The sequence below is a fragment of the Bufo gargarizans genome, chromosome 2 (genome assembly GCF_014858855.1).
Source record: "Bufo gargarizans isolate SCDJY-AF-19 chromosome 2, ASM1485885v1, whole genome shotgun sequence".
Classification (NCBI taxonomy): Eukaryota; Metazoa; Chordata; class Amphibia; order Anura; family Bufonidae; genus Bufo; species Bufo gargarizans.
Window position 1 is genome coordinate 542,119,782 of NC_058081.1, and position 19,371 is coordinate 542,139,152.

Below are 19,371 nucleotides of genomic sequence, written 5' to 3' on the forward strand. Positions count from 1 at the left end.
GGTAGTGAAACAATACTGTGAGTCAGTATGACATGCACATGACAGGTGTTGCTCTTAGAATCACTGCACACTTCAAGGGGGCAAAACTGACCAAATAAGTGTGAACTCAGCCTTACAGGTCAATGTTAGCACCAGGTATAAAGAACCGTGCAGAGGCCTAAGATTCTACTATAGTGTGAAAGAGCACACTCCTTTTACACCATCGTCAACTGATTCCACATAGATGTCTACAGAACCTATTCTATTAAACGCCTATACAAATATAGCCCCCTGACAGAGTGGAGAGGGTGTCACCAGTAAGTTTGTGTTGATGTCACTGATTATTTTGTCCTTCCTCTGATCCATCAAAACAATAACCCCCAAAAACAATGATGTGCGAGGGCCTGCAGCTGAGCTGACCCTGTAAAACATTATATACATAAAGAGACCACAGAGTAGTGATGTTGAAGAAGCATGAGGCGACCACAGAGTGGTGATGTGGCAGCAGCATGAGGAGACCACAAAGTGGTGAAGTGGCAGCAGCAAGAGGAGACCACAGAGTGGTGATTTGGCAGCAGCATGAGGCGACCACAGAGTGGTGAAGTGGCAGCAGCATGAGGAGACAACAGAGTGGTAATTTGGCAGCAGCATGAGGAGACCACAGAGTGGCACAATGAAAGAGTATAGAGGTGGCAGCAGTAGCATGAGGAGACCACAGAGTGGCAAGGTGACATAGTGTGGAGGTGGCAGCAGTAGTAGCATGAGGAGACCACAGAGTGGCCCAGAGTTGAGAGTTGGCAGCAGCATAAGGAGGCCAAAAAGTGGCAAGGTGACATAGTGTGGAGGTGGCAGCAGCAGCATGAGGAGACCTGTGTGGTGAGGTGGCAGCAGCATCAGGAAACTACAGAGTGACCCGGTGACAGAATGGGGAGGTGGGTGGCAATAACAGTACCCACTGACAATGGAGCACTTGGAATTAGATGTGGGGCATCAGGCGGGTGGCAGCATCAGAATAGTTGCTGAGGCAGGTACCCAGAAGAAACCGGTCTCTTTTGTCAAGGTTTGGGTGAGGCAGCATGGATGATCTAATCTCAGGCATTGGTAGGTGGAAATCATGGCTGATCCACAACTGGTTCATCTTGACAAAGGTCAGTTTCTCCACATTTTGGGTGGACAGGCGAGTTCTTCTTGGGGTAACTATGGCCCCCGCTGCACTAAACACCCGCTCTGATGCCACACTACCGGCTGGGCAGGACAGCTTTTCCAGGGCAAACTCAGCCAGTTGCGGCCACAAATCCAGTTTGGCTGCCAAGTAGTCCAGCGGATCTTCAATGTGGGGTGGCAGGGTGCTGTCCAAGTATGCCACCAGCTGCTGGTTCAGATTCTGCTCCAGGTCTAGCTGCTGCTGCTGGTGAGTAGTTTCTTCAGTAGGCGGGTGAAGAAAGCTAGTCATCAGCGACTCTAGACTCAAGCTGCTGCTGATGGAGCTGGTACTGATCCTACCCCCCCCCCCCACTCCGCCACAGCAGCCATGGCAGTGGAACGAGAGCACAGAGGGCCCCCCGGTCAGACCTGCGAGAGGATGGATGATGGATGATGCAGATAGGCAGCAGCCAACTAATTACATAGGATGTCTCTATAGTAGTTCAGTTTGTCCTTCCTCTCAGCGGGTGTAAAAAAGGACCCCATTTTGGACCGGTAGCGAGAGTCCAACAAGGTGGAGAGCTGAAAGTCATCCCTCTGCTGAATGGTGACAATTCAGCTGTCACTACCCAAGCAAGTGAGCATGCACCGGCCATTTGCGCAAGTGACTCGGAGGGACTTTCTGCCTCCATCTCCACTGCATACTGCCACGGTGTGCCTGGGTCATCTGTCTCATCTTCCTCATCTCCCTCTTGCTCCTTCTGCTGCTCCTGCTCCTCCTTGCCCGTCACCTGTGTAGAAAAACCACCCATTTAGCTACACATTGCTTGTGCCCAATGTTCTCCTCCTCCTCCTCCAATTCAGCCCCCACAGGGCTTTTGTGGCCATGAGATGTAGGTGCCACATCTCCAGTCCCCTGACCAGTTAGATTTACCAGCATCTGTTCCAGGATATGAAGCAGTGGAATGACGTTGCTCATCCCGTAGTCCTGGCGACTGACAAATAACGTGGCATACTCACAAGGGAGGTGTCACGCATGAGCTGCTACTGGCTGACATCAAAGTTACACAGTACTCCTGTCCACTTGGATCACCAAGAAATCGTTTATGGCCTTTCTTTGTTTGTATAGTCAGTCCAACATATGGAGGGTGGAATTCCAACATGTGGAAACATCGCATATCAGCCTATATTGGGGGATGACACTTTGCCGCTGCAGCTCAAGGAGGGTGTGCTTGGCAGTGTACGAGTGGCTGAAGTGCATGCAAAGTTTTCCGATCATTTTTAGGTTGTCTTACAGATGGGTGGAAGATTTTAAGAACCATATGACAACCAGATTGAACACGTGCGACATGCAGGGCACATGGCTCAGCCCTCCTTCGCCCAAGCAAGCGAGGCGCAGAACAGCATGACACCGCCGTGCCCTGCACATGTGGTATGCTGGAGGAGCACTGTGAATTGTCCCTGCAGTGGAGGCTGAGGACAGGGTGGATGATGAGGAGGCAGAGGCGGATATTGTTGCAGGATCAATGGTGTGAGAATGTGGAGGCGGATGCGGCATCATCTGGCCAAGTTGCTGGTGTGGCTGGGCAAGAACCACATTCTTCCAGTGGGGACATGTATCATCCATGACCGTAGTTACTGCTCCACACGTTGGCACTGCTGTTCACTTTGGCAGACAGTGACAGGCTCAAGGATTGGCCCACCTTCTGTTCTACATATTTGTGCAGGGCTGGTACTGCCTTTTTGGTAAAGAAATGATGGCTTGGGACTCTCCACCTTGGCTTGGCATAAGTCATAATTTCTCTGAAAGGTGCAGAGTCCACCACTTGGATAGGGAGGGAGTGCAGTACCAGCAACTTGGCCAGGAGCACGTTCAGCTTCTGCACCATAGGATGACCACATGCATATTGCTGTCTCTTGGCAATTGTTTTGGTTATCGACTGCTGATGAAATGACTGACGAGGAGTAGGAGGATGAGGGGCAGGAGCACCAGGACCGGTAGATGATGGGAAGGACAGACAGCTCACTTTGGCTAAGGTGGTGAAGCATTGACTGCCTGAAAACGGGTGTGCGACACTGGGTGATGCAATGGTTGCTGCGGCAGGCTGGACCACCACATCGGAGCCACGGTTCGCCCAGGCAACTTTATGGTGACGTTTCATATGGTGACACAGGGCCGTGTTGCCAACATTGGCCCCATATCACCTTTTGCCCACAGATTCCACAAATGGCCATGTTCATCTCCTCCGGTGGCTTAACAAAAAACTGCCACACCTCCAAGTAGGTCATTTTACTCCCAACACTCTGCAATGACTGACTGCTATGGCCGCTGCCTCTGTGAACCCTTGCACCACAACTTTCCGGGCAGGTAGGCACCTGCAAAGCGGGTGGTCTACCCTGGGCACGTTTGGCTCCCAACCTCCTACTGCTGCCACCATGCTGACTCCCGGCCACGCTACCAACTTGCTGGCTCCGCCGCTGCCTCACTTACAAGCTGCCATCCTCTTCTCCCGATGATGATGAAGCCCCTTTGTTACCCGGCTCCCAATTGTGATCTGCTACATTATCATCAAATACTGTCTGCTTGTCACTGATGTCCTTCTCAACGGTCTGTGAGCCAGAAGCCTGAGCGCTCGCAACATCAGCTCCCACGCCACTCTCCTCATCACTACTTGCCCGCCTAGTGGAGGAAGCAGCGCATGTCTCCTCCGGATCTTGGCTAGGCAGCTGCTGACTGTCCTCTAGTAGCTCACCCTCACTGTATAGTGTAGCTGAGCCCACAGCATATAATACTTGTCTGGCTGAGGTAAAAGAAAAGGGCAGAGGCAGGTTGAAGAGAGGTGAGGGCACAGGGCCTGCTCCCGGGCCATGGCAACTAAGGGTTGTCTGACGAACCCACTGACTTGGCTGGGGGTGTCTGATGTCACTTGGGACGAAGCACCGCTGGGTTGCTGGTCAAGACACGACCGCTAGTTGACACCGGGAGCTCAGGCCTCTCGATGTGACCCCTGCTTCCACACCCCCTTACTCTGCTGCGACCTTTGCCTGCGCCAGAAACATTTTGGACTCTGCCCCTCCCCTGTGCAGGTCCTGTCACTTCTCTGTCTGACATGTTGTTAGATCAAATAAATAAATAATAAGGAAATTAATACACCCCAAAAAAGGCTTTAATTTTGTCACTTCGCTGCACAACAGCTAACAAGCCTTTTTTCCCACTACTACACCCCAAAAAATACTTTAGAACATATAACTGCACCGCTGAACGGCTAATAAGACGTAGAAATATTTTCTTGTAATAAACCCTGTTAATGGCTGTATCACACAGCACTTGCACCCAGATAACATGCAAGGTTTGCTGGAATTACAGAGGTATCATCTATTGCAAACCTGAAAGCAGCAGTATAATGGCAATTTGTATCCCCAGTCAGTGCAGCAAGGTGTAATAGGATTGTTCCTATTACCCCGGCTGTAAACTCCCCTACTGGACCCTGTTATCCTTTTATAGTGTGGAATAGTTACTCCCTATCCTTTCCCTACACTTCTAATGCTCTTTCCCTGAACTTCTATTCAGCAAAAAAAAAAAATAGCTTTAAAGTCTTTCCTAGCACTTTCTCTAGCGCCAGCTAACATCTCTCCCTGCACTAAGTACACTGAAAAGTGGCTGAATCCAAGATGGCTGAGGGTATTTATAGGGATATGACATCACAGGGGCTGGTTGGCTGATGATTGGCTGAATGCATGGCACTGTGGGTGATCCCTTGTTCTCAGAGTTCTTTGCTCCATGTCCTAACACGTGCAGCAGGCATTTTAGGAAAAAAAATGTGATTCGTTACCACGAAGCGTGAGGAAATTCGGATTCGGTGCAAATCAAATATTTCCTGAAATTTGGATCGAATTCCACTTCATAAACTTTGATTCGCTCATCTCTAATCATCAGCATCCACAGAGATTTACTTAAAACTACCCTAGGTACTTGAAACTCTATTTTAATGGGAAATACTGTATGTTTTTATATCCTAGATATTGTGCGGAGGCCTCTCCACCCTTGCATAATATTTCACAATGGAGGCTGTTTATGGTGAAAGTCAACAACATAGCTTCATCTCTTGCTAATAGACATTTTTGTATGGCTTAATGGATAGGATAAGGGATATGTGTCTGATTGACAGGGTCAAACTATTGGGACCCCAGATGATAAGGAGAACGGGGCACTGTGTTCCTCTATTTGAATGGAGCAGGGGTCACACATGTGCGCTGCTGCTTCATTGAACTCCATGGGATTGTCAAACTGGGAACACTGGGTTCCCATTCTCGTGATACTTATTCCCTATTCTGTGGCTAGGGGATGTCATTATAATGAGGCAAGCCATAAAAAAAAAAAAAAAAACATTATTTAGAAATAAAGAGCAATAAAATATTATAAAGGCCATTAAAATGCACTGATGAGTCTTTTTGAGGAGGTTCATCTAGTAGGGAGTTTTGCCCTGGGATAGTTAACCCCAGAATCAGGGGCGTTGCTATAGTCTCAAAAGATCTGGGGCCCAAGCCCCATTGCATATGGCCCGATTCTTTAATTCGACCAGACATTTTACTGTACTTGCTATACAGCTGTACAGAAGCACATTCCTCTCACATCCAGTGCCTCCCAGGTGACGTCTACAATAGTGATAGTGCTTCCCAAGAGTGTCTTCATTAGTAGAAGAGCCCTCCAGTATTAATAATGTCCTTACAAAGCCCCCAGTATAAATAAGGCCCCCCTAGTGTTCCCCCAGTGGTAATAACGCTCTCTACAGACCCCTCAGTTGTAATAAGGCTCCGATAATGCTCTTAGAAGAAATAATGCAGATCTATAAGTCCCTCCAATACAGCCCCCAGTAGTAATAAGAATGCCTAATGTCCCCTGGATTTAAAATCCCCCCACAGTGTCACCAGTATTTATAATCCTCCCTACTGTTATAATGCTCACCCTTAAGTGCTCCCAGAATTTTTATCGCCCCATACTGTTATAATGCTCGCCCTGAAGCATCCCCAGTATTTATAATGCCCCCTGCAGTGCCCCCACTAGTTATATTCCTCAGTTTACTGTTCTTTAGAAATTATAATTTCTCAGCCCCTTCACCATACAGTCCCGTGTAAATAACATTATTTCCCTCCCTCCACCATAGATTCCCATATAAATAACATCACACCATCTATCCTTCCCACTCCAATATACAGTCTCACATAAATTAAATTACCCCTTTCTCAGCCGCCTTCAGCATACAATCCCATGTACAGAACATCACCCCCTCCCCAGCCGCCTTCAACATACAGTCCCATGTAAATATCATTACCCCCTCAATATTCAGTCCCATGTAAATAACATCACACCATCTATCCTGCCCTCTCCAATATACAGTCCCACATAAATAACATCACCCCTTCCCCAGCCGCCTTCAACATACAGTCCCATATACACCCCTTCCCCAGCCACCTTCAACATTCAGTCCCATGTACAGAACATCACCCCCTCCCATAGCCGCCTTCAACATGTAGTCCCATTTAAATAACATCACCCTGCCCCAGCCACCTCCAACATGCATTCCCATGTAAATAACATCACCCCCTCATCTTTCAGTCCCATGTAAATAACATGACTTCACCCCACTGTCCCATATAAATAACTTCCCTCCCTTCAGCCCTAACATACAGTCCCAGTTAAATAACTGCAACTCCCAACATTGCTCTGCCATTCACACTGAGTAATCTACCCCTTCACTTACCTCTCCTCATGTACAGACCTCACCTCAGCTTCTTCCCAGGACTTCTCTTTACTGCTGAGTCGTTCTCTCCTGCACTGGTCACATGATGGTGACATCATCACAGGTCCTTTTCAGCTACTGCATTTAGAACTGATCACATGGACTGTGATGTCATCACAGGTCCTTCAGCTCTTGCAGGGCATTAGAATCAATTGTATTGCCATCCTGAAGATTGTAATACAGTTGTATCTATCTGGCAGGCAGTACATTCGGGGCCTGGGACAAAACATCAGGGACCCAGACCCTAAATGTTCTAACCTAGCAACACCCCTGTCCAGAATGAATAAAAATGTATCTGTAGTGTCAACAATAGGAGGTTACCTGGAAAGTCAAAAAACAACGCTTTATAGAGCCTTGAAACATGACCCAGGTTCACAAACTGGAGGTACTGATTTAACAACAGTACAACAGGAGAGATACTCCTTGTCAGTGAACAGTGAAGAGTAGTAATATTATTGGTTGGTTGCGTAAGATGTCACATAGAGATATGGTAAAGCTCAACAATGTAAAAAAAAATACATATAGGCGTAAAGAGGTTTTCAAGCATGAAAAAGTGGTGGCAGTGGGCTCAGAGTGGCTTAAAAATATAAAAGAGTGGATACTTCACCAATGTCCTGCTGCTGACTGGGTCCCTGCTTTCTATTTCATCTTCTGGTATTGACACAAGGAAATACAAGCTGAACCAATTAATAAGCATTTTTAGGCATTTACTGCCTGTGCCGAGATGAGTCAATACCATGCCTGTACTGGTAATCTGCATTACCGGTAATCTAACTTGTGTACAGGAACTGCACTAAAGGTTCGAACCCTGCAGCATTTAGTGGAGTTCCGAGACTAGGAAATCTCAGGACCTGCGATGACAGAATCATTACAGGTCCTTAAAGGGGTCTTATCAACACGCTATTTGATACTTACCTGCTCCCGGCACGCTGTCCACTTCCTGGTTTCGGCACTCAGCAGGGGGCGGGCTCAATCTTGATTGATATCTTCTCCTGGCCGGGCCGCGTGCTGTACTGAACGCGCACGCCGGGGCCGCGTATGCGCCCTGGTGACTTCTTTCTGGCAAGTATACTATACTGGCCAGGAAGAAATCACCATAGGGCATGCGCGGCCTCGGCGTGCGCGTTCAGTACAGCACGTGGCCGGCCGGGAGAAGAGAAGAAGTCATCTGCGCACGCGCGGCCACCGCGATTCCTGAGAAGAGCGGTGGCCGTAACCAGGGGAGACGGAAGACAACAGTCAGGTAAGTATATGTTTATTTTCTTATAAGGGGTGGATTTTTTTATTTTTATTAAATATATTTAGAAAAATTATTACTGTTAAATCATTAACAGATTTAACAGTGATCATTAAGATGGGAAAACCCCTTTAACTTCCTAAAAGAGCACAGGAAATGCACTGATAATCAGTTTAGTCCAAGGTTAAAGCAGTGCAGGACCTGTGATGAGAACATAGTAGGGAAATGCAAAGAAGCATTTCCCTCCAACTCCTGACTCACTACTGGTACTCTGCCCTTCCAGTCTGCGAGACAGGTGAGTAATGTAAATGGAAAGAGTTGCTACTAGTATCAAAGGGGTAGCTGGGTTGTCAGTTTTACTGCCACTAGGGAAGGACTGGTCAGTAACCAAGGTCAATGATGCTGAAGGAGTGAATAAGTATACTCTTCGATACTACAAAAATTCCATGCAATAGATTAAATAATACAATATCACAATATATCAGATAAAACATTTGCGAGAGAAAAAAGAAGGGGCAAGATGTAAGAAAGTCAAAGTACAAAAGCAAACCAAGAGCACAATAAGGCAATGCAAGTGCTATGTTAATGGCCTATGCCCACCAGCATTCTGCTCTTTGGGCAGGTGCCACTCCTCTTACCCTGCTTCTATTTGTGCTCCAGAGGTCCGGACCTGCTGGCCCTCCTCTGCCCTCCAGCAGCAGGCCCCTCACTGGAATCCCATGTGCTGACTCTTGCTGCAGGCCAAGGGCTGCATGTGTTGGCTATAATACTCCAGTCAGCCCATTGGGTGCACATGCTTCCTGGCTGTTAAAGGGTCAGCGCACACCCCTTGATCTTCACCAATCAATGGATGTCAACCCTGGAGTACTTAAGGTATCTTTCCCTGTGGAATGTTGCCTGAGCAATAGGTTGACTAGTTTGCAAGTCTCTTTTTGTATTCCCGTGTACTACACCTGCCTGATTGCAGACTTTGATTCACCACTGCCTGACTTGACCAGTTCCTGATTATCGTATTGATCCGTTGCTGTCTTCCCTGACCTCAGACTTTTTACCATATTAGAAGAACTCCACCTGTCCTGACCTCAGCCTGTCCCAGACTATGGTTTTAACTGACTCCTAGGTGTCCTGCACCTGTGTCTCTGAACCCCGAGGGTCAGCAGCCGACCAAACACAGTGTAGTAGCTTGGCACTTTATCTGCAGCAAAGTCAAGATTCCTGTATAGGGGTTAAAGAGTATAAACAGTGAATAACCAGGATAATGCCCTTAGCTCTAAGTCAAATCCATTGGTAGGCACAATGGTTCCATGCCCACTGCCGTAAGAGTAATATATCATATTGAGTGGTGCCTGGGTAATACCAGTTATACTATACCCAGTCACACCTAATATTTACCCAACATATATATAAACAGGATTATTGTCTCCATGGGTAGATGGCATTCCATAGCAGGTACTCAATAACGTGGCAGTTCACATAGCAGCTTGGTTAAAACTGACATTCTCTTTAGGATACAGTTCAACAGTTCTTACATCAGGTCTCCTTTATATTGGATGACTTAGACTCATTCTGACTTGTAGTCCAGTGTTTGTATCAAGATAAGGCAGTTCCTCTATTGCAGTTCACTTCCCTGGTTCTGGGGCTGGCATACAGTCTATGCTCTGATCTGGACTGTGTCTTTAACTTGCAGCCTGTTGCACAGCTTTTCCTCTCTAAATTCAGCAGTTCAAAATTTTCTAGGTCTGTAGATACCTGTTTCTGCTGTTTTTCAGTCCAGGACACCTTACAGATTCTCTCTCTTCTTCCGACCAGTACCTGTGGTGTGCACTCCTAAAACTTCCCCAACTGTCTCCTGAACTTTGGTTCCACCTCATTGCTGAAACACAGCATCTAGACACTTTACACTTTACTTTGTGTTACAGGACTATGATGCCTAGAATGATTATCAACATTAGGGTTATTTAGTTTAGAATTAAAAAAACATCTGAGGGGTGATAACATTTTTATGTGCAACCCCAAATCCAAAAAAGTTGCGTAAAATGTAAATAAATATAAAAACTGAATACAATGATTTGCAGATCTCATAACCCCATATTTTATTTACAAAAATATTATAGAATTCATATCAGATGTTAAAAGTGAGACATTTTACAATTTCATGAAAAATTTACTCATTTAGTACTTGATAGCAGCAAGACATCTAAAAAAACATGAGACAGGGCCATGTCTATCATTGTGTAGCACCCCCTCTTCTTTTGAAAACAATCTATGAATGTCTAGGAAGTGAGGAGACCAGTTGCTGGATTTTTTGGAGAATAATGTTGTCCTATTTTTGTTTGAGAAAGGATTCTAGCTGCTCAACAGTTTTGGGTCTTCTTTGCTGGATTTTTCATTTTATGATACGCCAAATTTTTTCTATCTGTGAATGGTCTGGACTGTAGACAGGCCAGTTCAGCACCCAGCCATTCATGTGTTGGATGCAGCATTTGGTTTAGTGTTGTCTTGATTAAACATGTAGGCCTTCCATAAAAGAGACATGTGTATGGGAGCATATGTTGTTCTAAAACCTCAATATATTGGTCAGCATTGATAGTTGCCCACGACATAGGCAGTAATACAACCCCATACCATCAGAGATTTTTATCTGTGTGCTGATAAGCTGGATGTTTCCTCACCACTCGAGTATGCAGAACATGGTATTCATGTTTTTTTTTAATAATTTGAAATTTTGATTCACCTAACTACAGTTTTTAATTTTTGCCTCAGTCTGTTTTAAATGAGCCATGGTTCATAGAAGACAACAGCATTCCTTGATCACTTAGACATATGGATTCTTTGTTATATAGCTTTACCTTGCATTTTATGGATTGCAAGGTGGACTGTGTTCACAGATAATGATCTTTGGTAGTGTTCCTGAACCCATGCAGTGATTTCCAGTACCGAATCATACCTGTTTTAATGCAGTGCTGCCTGAGGGCACATAGATGATGAGCATCCAATATTGTCCAGTGGCCTTGTCCTTTACGCTCATGGATTTCTTCAGATTCTCTGAATCTTTTGATGATATTTAGGGATGAGTGAAGCGAGCTTCAGATCTTAGATCTGAAGTCGCTATGCTCCATACTTAGATTTTAATTCTCCTTACAGCATTAAAACAATGTGTTCTGCTAAGGCAAAATGGTTATCACTGAAGTCTTGCTGGACTTCAGTGAAAAACTTCAGGATTTTTTTTTCAACTTGAAAACCATTTTAAAACTTGGTTCCATACTCCGCTACCAGCCAGTACCGAAGCTGACTTCGGATACCTGTGTTAAAATGATTTTCCAGTTTGATAATCGAATGCCGAAGTCTCGAGACGGAGCCCATACATTTGAATACTGTACAGAGACGAATATCTGCACAATATTCAAATTAAGTTTTGACTGAAGCTCGCTTTGCTCAATAATAAGGATATTATGTAATGTAAGTGATGGGATATTCAATGTCTTCGCAATTTTACGTTGAGGAGCATTGTTCTTAAATTATTCCTCAATTTTTAGATTTTTCTCAGATTGGTAAACCTCAAACAATCTTTCCATCTGAGAGACTCTGCCTCTTAAATATTATCTGTTTTAGTCAGTCACGTGACTTAGTAGCACATTTCTCCTCCAGCTGTTCCCCCTATTGCAACTTTTTTTAGATGATTTGCTGCCATATACCTCTAAATGTTTTTTTCTTCTTTATGAAATGGTAAAATTACTTACTTTCAAAACCTGATATGTGTTGTGTTGCATGTTCTATTGTGAATATAATATTGGTCTACGAACTTTGCAAATCATTGCATTCTGTTTATATTCATATTTATTTACGTTTCATACAGCATGCCAACCTTTTTGGAATTGGGGTTGTAGAACTACATTAAAATTCTATACATAGATCTCTCTCATAATCTATATATACCCTACACTGTGACCATGGCAAGAGAATATCTTCTATGTCTAGAGGAAAGAAGAATCCTACAGAGAGGAGGACTGTAAGAGCAGTGAGACTACGGAACTCTTTGCCAGAGGAGGCTGTGATTGTACTTTCAATAAAGGGTCTTGGATGCATTTCTTTGTTATATAATGTGGCAGGCGCAGCACTATGAAGTGCCTTTTGCACTGCGGCATTAGAAGAATTTTGGTATCTCTGACTTTTAGTCTAACCAGACTGTCTGCTACTCTGTAATTCCTCTAGCGCTGTTCTATGGAAACAGTAGGTTTAAAGATCACACCAAATGCTTGAAATAACTTCTTTATTAACTTCAACTTTTCTTCATATATAACACTGCCGCCTCTGCAGCAGATAGTCCATGTAGATAACACATGTTGAAAAGATATCACAAAATGGCAGTATGCATAAGATGGTGGTTTAACTGTTCAATCTTGCCATTTAACATAACATGGTAAATATATTTCTCTCTTGAGTATCTGTACTCTCACTTTAAGTTATTTTATCACTTTATGATCTCTCTGTGAGATGTATCTGAGGTCTAACTAATTAGTTCTACTTGCTGAATTTTGTCGCAATTTGCAGTATGCAGTTAGCAGTAACTATTTTCAGATTGGTTGAGTATGATCTGGTATGGTTGTATGCAATTTGGATTGCAATATGGAATTTGTGAACTTTGTAGTTTGCAATTGGTGGAACTTTAAGTAAACACACATATAACTGGTTCAGTATACAGTTCTAATCACTATATTAACAGTAGGAACATTATATACCTGTTTTAAATACCTATTTTGGCCTTTCTGCTTCCATAAAACACAGCTCTTAGTGGAGTGAATGTCTGTTCAGCTTCTCTCTCTGGTGAATAATAATTTTTAGTAGCTCCTGTTAGAGAATTTCCCACACAGGCTGTGTGAGAGGCTGGCTGTGATTGGCCAAGACTCCTGCTGTGTGTGAGGCTGGCTGTGATTGGTCTAGACTCCTGCCCAGCAACAACAGTTTAACTCTATGCTTTCTGTTGTTTCTGCTGTGCCATTGAGCTTACCTCACATACATATAATGAATCTTAAAGGCATATTATCTTTTCTGCTTCTGTGAACACAATATATACTTAACAAAAATATAACATATAAACGCAACACTTTTGGTTTTGCTCCTATTTTGCATGAGCTGAACTCAAAGATCTGAAACATTTTCTACATACACAATAGACCCATTACTCTCATATATTGTTTGTTTATAGATGCCTTTTATTGTAGGCAGTCTAAGGCACACTTGGGCAATATTCATGCTGTCTAATTAGCACCTTGATATGCCACACCTGTAAGGTGGGGTAGATTATCTTGGCAAAGGAGAAGTGCTCACTGATTTAGACAGATTTGTGAACAAAATGTAATGAGTCTTTTGTGTATGTAGAGTTCAGCTCATGCAAAATGGGAGCAAAACCAAAAGTGTTGCGTTTATATTTTTGTTCAGTGTATATATAACAGTTATATGATATCCAAACATAAAATCACTGTAAATAACTCTGCTTTTGTCTTTAACACAGAAACATAGGAACTGTATTAAGGTTATTGGCAGGTCTAGCTGTATAAACATATAAGCTATGTTAGCAACCTAGGACCTGTTGGCTAGATCTTAGCTGGCCAGCTACATATTAATATTACAAGTGATGGCTACTAGATTTTTAGAGAAGGGTCGATGACCCAGGGAGTTATTCTGATTGCCAGATTTTGTAGTCAGGAAGGAATCTTTCCCCTAAAATGTGGAAAATTGGCTACTACCTCATGAGTGCTTTTTGCCTTCCTTTAGATTAACATTACACAGTGAAATACTTAACTGGTTGTATGTATGTTTTTTTTTTTTCAGTCTTACAATTTACTACCTTCATGACCTTGTGAATTTACACTTCAGTCAAGAGTGTTGGTTCATAGAGAGCTGGACAAACAGATTTTATCTTCTAATCGGTCTCAATGAATGTTTGAATGTTTCTTCACATGATTTGCAAAAATTTACTTCATTTTGAAATAAAACAATAAACAAAGAAATCATCCTTAGGGTTTTAAATTGTAACACTTCTTTTGATGCTTACCAATGGTGTGATGTCTAACTGGCCAATATGAGGAGTTATGCAGGATTTTCATAAAAAATAAAAGCAGGGAATGCTTTAATTAAAAATAATAAAATAAAATAATTGAGAAATAATATTTATTTCCCGTTTTATCCTCTGCTGCTCTGGTGGTCCCCACTGGTGCTACAGTGATGATATATCTTACATATCTTGTATGTGACCACTTCAGTCAATTTCTGACCATAGAGTTGATATTCGCATGTATGGCTAGATGCATTTGAGTCCAGTTATGTAACAGTTGCAATAATAACGAGGATGTATGGTACTTAACCGCTGAAATAAACAATGCACATAAGGAACCCTCAAATCGGTGGTGGATTAAGTGGATTTTTAAAAAGCATTCCCAGTGTTATAGATTAGACCAATTAGGTCTTCTTCGTGTCAAAAAACAAGTATATCCACAGGGTGACTTGACTGTCAGGGTGACTTGACTTCATGCTGTAGCCAATTGTATGTGTGAACGTGTGAATATGAAAAGTTGTGCTGAGGTGCCAGGGAACACACTTGTTCCAGATTTAAATGATTCTATGATTTTCCCCAAAACATGACAGTCCTATGGTAATATGATCTTATCTTATGGCTTCTTCTTTACTTGCAGGATCCTCGTAGCCGACATAAGTTCAAGGTTCACAGTTACAGCAGTCCGACTTTCTGTGATCACTGCGGTTCTCTCCTTTATGGGATGGTTCACCAGGGAATGAAATGTGCTTGTAAGTACTGTCTCTTAGCAGTTGATAATGCACGTATTTCGCCATCAGTATTTCTTCGGGTTACATGCTGCTGAATGTTTCTGCATGGAAACGTGATCTGCAGTGCGGATTTAAAAAAATTCCAGCATGTCAATTTCTGTTGCTAAATCTCACAGTAGATATCATTATTACCCCTTTAGTGTAGCAGGATCAAATCTGCAGCAAAATCAGAATGTTTTACATGCGGATTCCTCACATATGTGCGGCAGAGTGGATCAGGCCTTACTTAAAAATGTGTGTTTTCAGTGTTCTCCCAGCACAGGTTTATGCAACAGGAATCAGAGCTGTCAATAGCACTGCCGAAGTCCAACACTCAGTCAGGTCCTTACATTGCACACCTTGCCCGAAGTCTACCTCACCTTTCTGCTACCTGAGGCGAAAATGCCTCCCCCATGCCAAATTCTCAATCCAACCACTCCCCCAGCTTACTGTTAAAGACATATGTGGATAACCATTATATACAGTGCTACGAAACACACAGGGTAATAGAGCACTTCATACCTCTTACATCCAGTGATATCTATTTTGATGTCTCCTCTTTCCTCATTTTTTCCATTTGGAGATCAGACCACCTTGACAGCTTCTGCCGAGTTTGCCACACAGAGATCATAGGCTCCTCACTTTCCAATTATCCTCCTCATCCTAGTGCCCCAGCATTGTTATCCTGCTGCTATTTCTAATACTGTGAACGCTGTGCTCCCCAGTGACCCCAAATACTATACTGCAGAAATAACAGTGCCATACAGAGACCACCCTATTAGTAATAGTGATCACAGACTGCCCTAAATAGTAATAGTGCCCCCCTAAAATGCATCCAATAATGGGAATTCTCCCCAAGAGTTAACCATTAGTAGTAATACCCTACATATTATGCCAAATAATAATAATACCCCCACAGTACCCCTTGTATTAATATTACCCCCATAGGACCCTAGTAGAAATAAATCCACCTATAATAACAAGGACCCTCTATAAGGTACCCCTGTAGAACCCATAGTAGTGATAAGACCCCTTTTAGGGTATCCAATAGCTATAATGCTCCCTGTAGTAGCCCCAGTTATTATAAACCCCCACTGTACTGTATTATAATTCCCCCTGTAATGCCCGCTGTATCATTATGCGCCTATATTGCTCCAGCCTGTATCACAATGCCTCCTGTAGTGCTCTGGTATGTATTATAATGCCCAATCCTGTAGTGCCCCTTATAATGCCACCTGGTGGTTTGGCCTGTATCATAATCCCCCCCCCCCCATGTGTAATGCCAGTATGTATAATGTCCCCACCCCATTGTGCCATCTGTATAATTATGCCCCCTTTAGTGCTAGTATGTATAATGCTCTCATCTGCTGAAGTATAATGTCCCCATGTAGTGCTAGTATGTATAGTGCTTTCACCCTGCTGTAGTATAATGTCTCACTGTAGTGCTAGTACATATAATGTTCTCACTGCTCTCACCTTCCTGTAGTACAATGCTACTCTGCAGCCCTAATATATAAAATTCTTTCACCCTCCCAGTAGTCCCCCTGTATTAAATGCCCCCTTTAGTGGTAGTATATATATCTCCCCCCATGGTCCCCCCATAGTATGATGCCCCCTGTATTGGTGGTATATATGATGCTCTCCCCCTGTAGTATAATGTCCCTTGTAGTGGTAGTAATATAATGTTTTCTCCCTGTAATCCACCTGTAGTTAAAAGCTCCCATGAAGCAATAGTATATATAATGCTCCCCCCTCATAGTTCCCCTGTAGTAAAATGCCCCCTAGAGTGTTCGTATACATAATGCCCTTCATCCCATAGACCACCCATAATATAATTTCCCTTGTATTGAGAGTGGTAATGAACGCCTGCTTAAGGACAATGAGATCAAGCCCAGAAGGTTGTGATGATGTTGTTACTACTACCTCATAGGCTACTGGACTGCAGCCTTTGAGGCAGAACGGTGGGGATGGGAGTCATAGATTCCCGTGCTCTGCTTTTAACTGCTGCCCGCTCAGTGGCATGTTGGCATTTATGCTGAGGATTTCTGCAATGTAAAATGTGAATTCTGTTCATCAAAATCCACACTACGTATGTGGTGCAAATTTTGCCACATCAGATTTCCACCAGATCCATGTGGATTTTCCACAACAGACCTGCTACATGTGGCCATATCCTTAGGCCATGTTTACACAGCAGGTTTTCCATGCAGATTCCTACTCCTAGATCCATGTGAAATCTGATCGAAATCTATCTCCCAATGTCAATGACAATCCACACTGCCGTACATAAGGATATGAAGTCTGTGTCTGTTTCAACACGGAAACTATGGTAGATGTCCCCATGTGGATTAGCTACATTAAGTGGTGTTAATCCACATTCTGATAAGTGACATTCAACCTGCAGCACCATGTAGAGATCTGAGGATCAGCCCCAGAATTCTACCCTAGATTCTGCTCCAGAGTCAGTGACAAATACATGTTGTGTGAACATACCATTAAAGGGGTTGTGCAAGAATGGGGGGTGGCAAACCCTCCTATTCTGCTGGACCTGAAAAAGGAAGATGACTTACCTACTTCCAGGTGCCAGCTCCCTGATCCTTCTTACCCTATCCTGAGATGATCCTCAGGGGCTTCAGCGAGCGATGTCAACATCCAGTTTGACATAGCTACAGCCAATCACAGGCTGCGGAGGTGTCAGGCTCCCATTTGCATCATGACAAATAGTCACATGTTCGCAAGGGGAGCCTGATACCCCCGTGGCCTGTGATTGGCTGTGATGATGTCAAACCAGATGTTGGTATAGTTGGAGCCCAGAGGAACATTGCAGGCTGGGAGAAGGAGCGATGAGCTGTGCCGGGAAGCAGGTAAATCATCTTCTCTTTGCAGGTTCTGCAGAACAGGGGGGTTTCCAAAACCCCCCTATTCTTGCACAACCCCCTTAATGTTCATAGGTCACCAACAAATTGCATTAACAATGTGTTGTCTTCCTACAGGCTGTGAGATGAATGTACACAAACGTTGTGTTCAGAGTGTGCCTAGTCTTTGTGGGGTAGATCACACTGAACGCCGTGGTCGGATGCGCATGCGGGTGGAAGCAATTAATGATGAAGAGTTTCAAGTAACAGGTACGCAGAAGTACTACACAGACACTTTTCACACATACAACACTTACACGTAACAAAATAACTTCCCGCAAGGCGTTAGAAAACAGGTCCATCATTCCTAAAAATATCCAGCCCCACAAATAAAATTATACAGGGAGGCTGTCAGCAGTTCTGACCACTCTAGACCATGCTAAACGGCACAAAAGCACTGGGTTTTGTGGAGCTTTTATTATCAGGATTAGAACATATGTCTTAAGAAATACAAAGTAGTAACCACACACATTACGGCACCTTACCCTAGAGCAGTGATGGTGAACCTATGGCACGGGTGCCAGAGGCGGCACTCCGAGCCCTCTCTGTGGGCACCTGCGCCTTGAAAAAAATCTATGGCGTACCAATATGCTTTAGACTTTTCCTGCCATTCATCAGCACAGGACACACTATGAACAGCACAGGCAGCGCACTGAATGTAGGCTATTAGGCTGTTATAGCTAAATGATAAAGTACATGGAAGATCTACTATATTGGTATTCAGGTTAAATTGCCGTGTTGGCACTTTGCGTTAAATAAGTGGGTATTTGGTTGCCGTTTGGGCACTCGGTCTCTAAAAGGTTCACCATCACTGCCCTAGAGTATAGAAGATTCAACAATTAAAGAGATGTACCTGCCGTTATGGACATAAAGAAGGGAGAAGATAACTCAGTCCTGCTCTTTATAGGAACGCAATGTTCCATAACAACTCCTTGCCCCATTCATTTGCAGCTCTATCTCTTCATTCTGCAGTTCTGAGTTCATTATAAATTCCATTCTCCCTCTCCTTTGGATAGTTAATTCATCAAAGGGATAATTTTCTCCATCTTTGCCCCATACATGTCAATTCCTATTAATAAGCAGACATTTTCATACTATATTTTTGCCCATATGTACTGTCTAATGGATTTGCATTTTTAGTTTTAGTTTTAATTGACCATATTCCTATTGGAATGCAAAAAGCTCTATTTCTTGATTTAATCCTTTTGGTGCTAGACTATTTAATTTATATATCCATCTGCCCTCACATCTTGACATTTGTTTTATTTCATCTCCACCTCTTACATCAAATTTTACTTTTTCGATCCCTCTAAAAAACGAACCTTGGAATTTTCCTCCATGATTTTCCATGAAGTGGCGTGATAGGGGGTGGCCTTCAAATTTGTTTTCGAAATGTTTCAAAAATGTTCTATTATTCTTATTTTTAGTGGTCGTTTTGTCCTCCCTACATATAATTTACCACAAGGACATTTGA

At 43.5% G+C, this 19,371-nt stretch overlaps 1 protein-coding gene across 1 annotated transcript in view; it reads left to right on the forward strand.

Moving 5' to 3' along the window:
* The window catches only part of PRKCG (protein kinase C gamma), a 635,634-nt gene that overhangs the window by 358,401 nt on the left and 257,862 nt on the right, over positions 1-19,371 (forward strand). The window contains exons 4-5 of the mRNA XM_044278076.1: positions 14,853-14,964; positions 17,976-18,107. Coding sequence (XP_044134011.1) covers positions 14,853-14,964; positions 17,976-18,107 — 244 coding nt within the window. The remainder of the gene's footprint in view (positions 1-14,852; positions 14,965-17,975; positions 18,108-19,371) is intronic.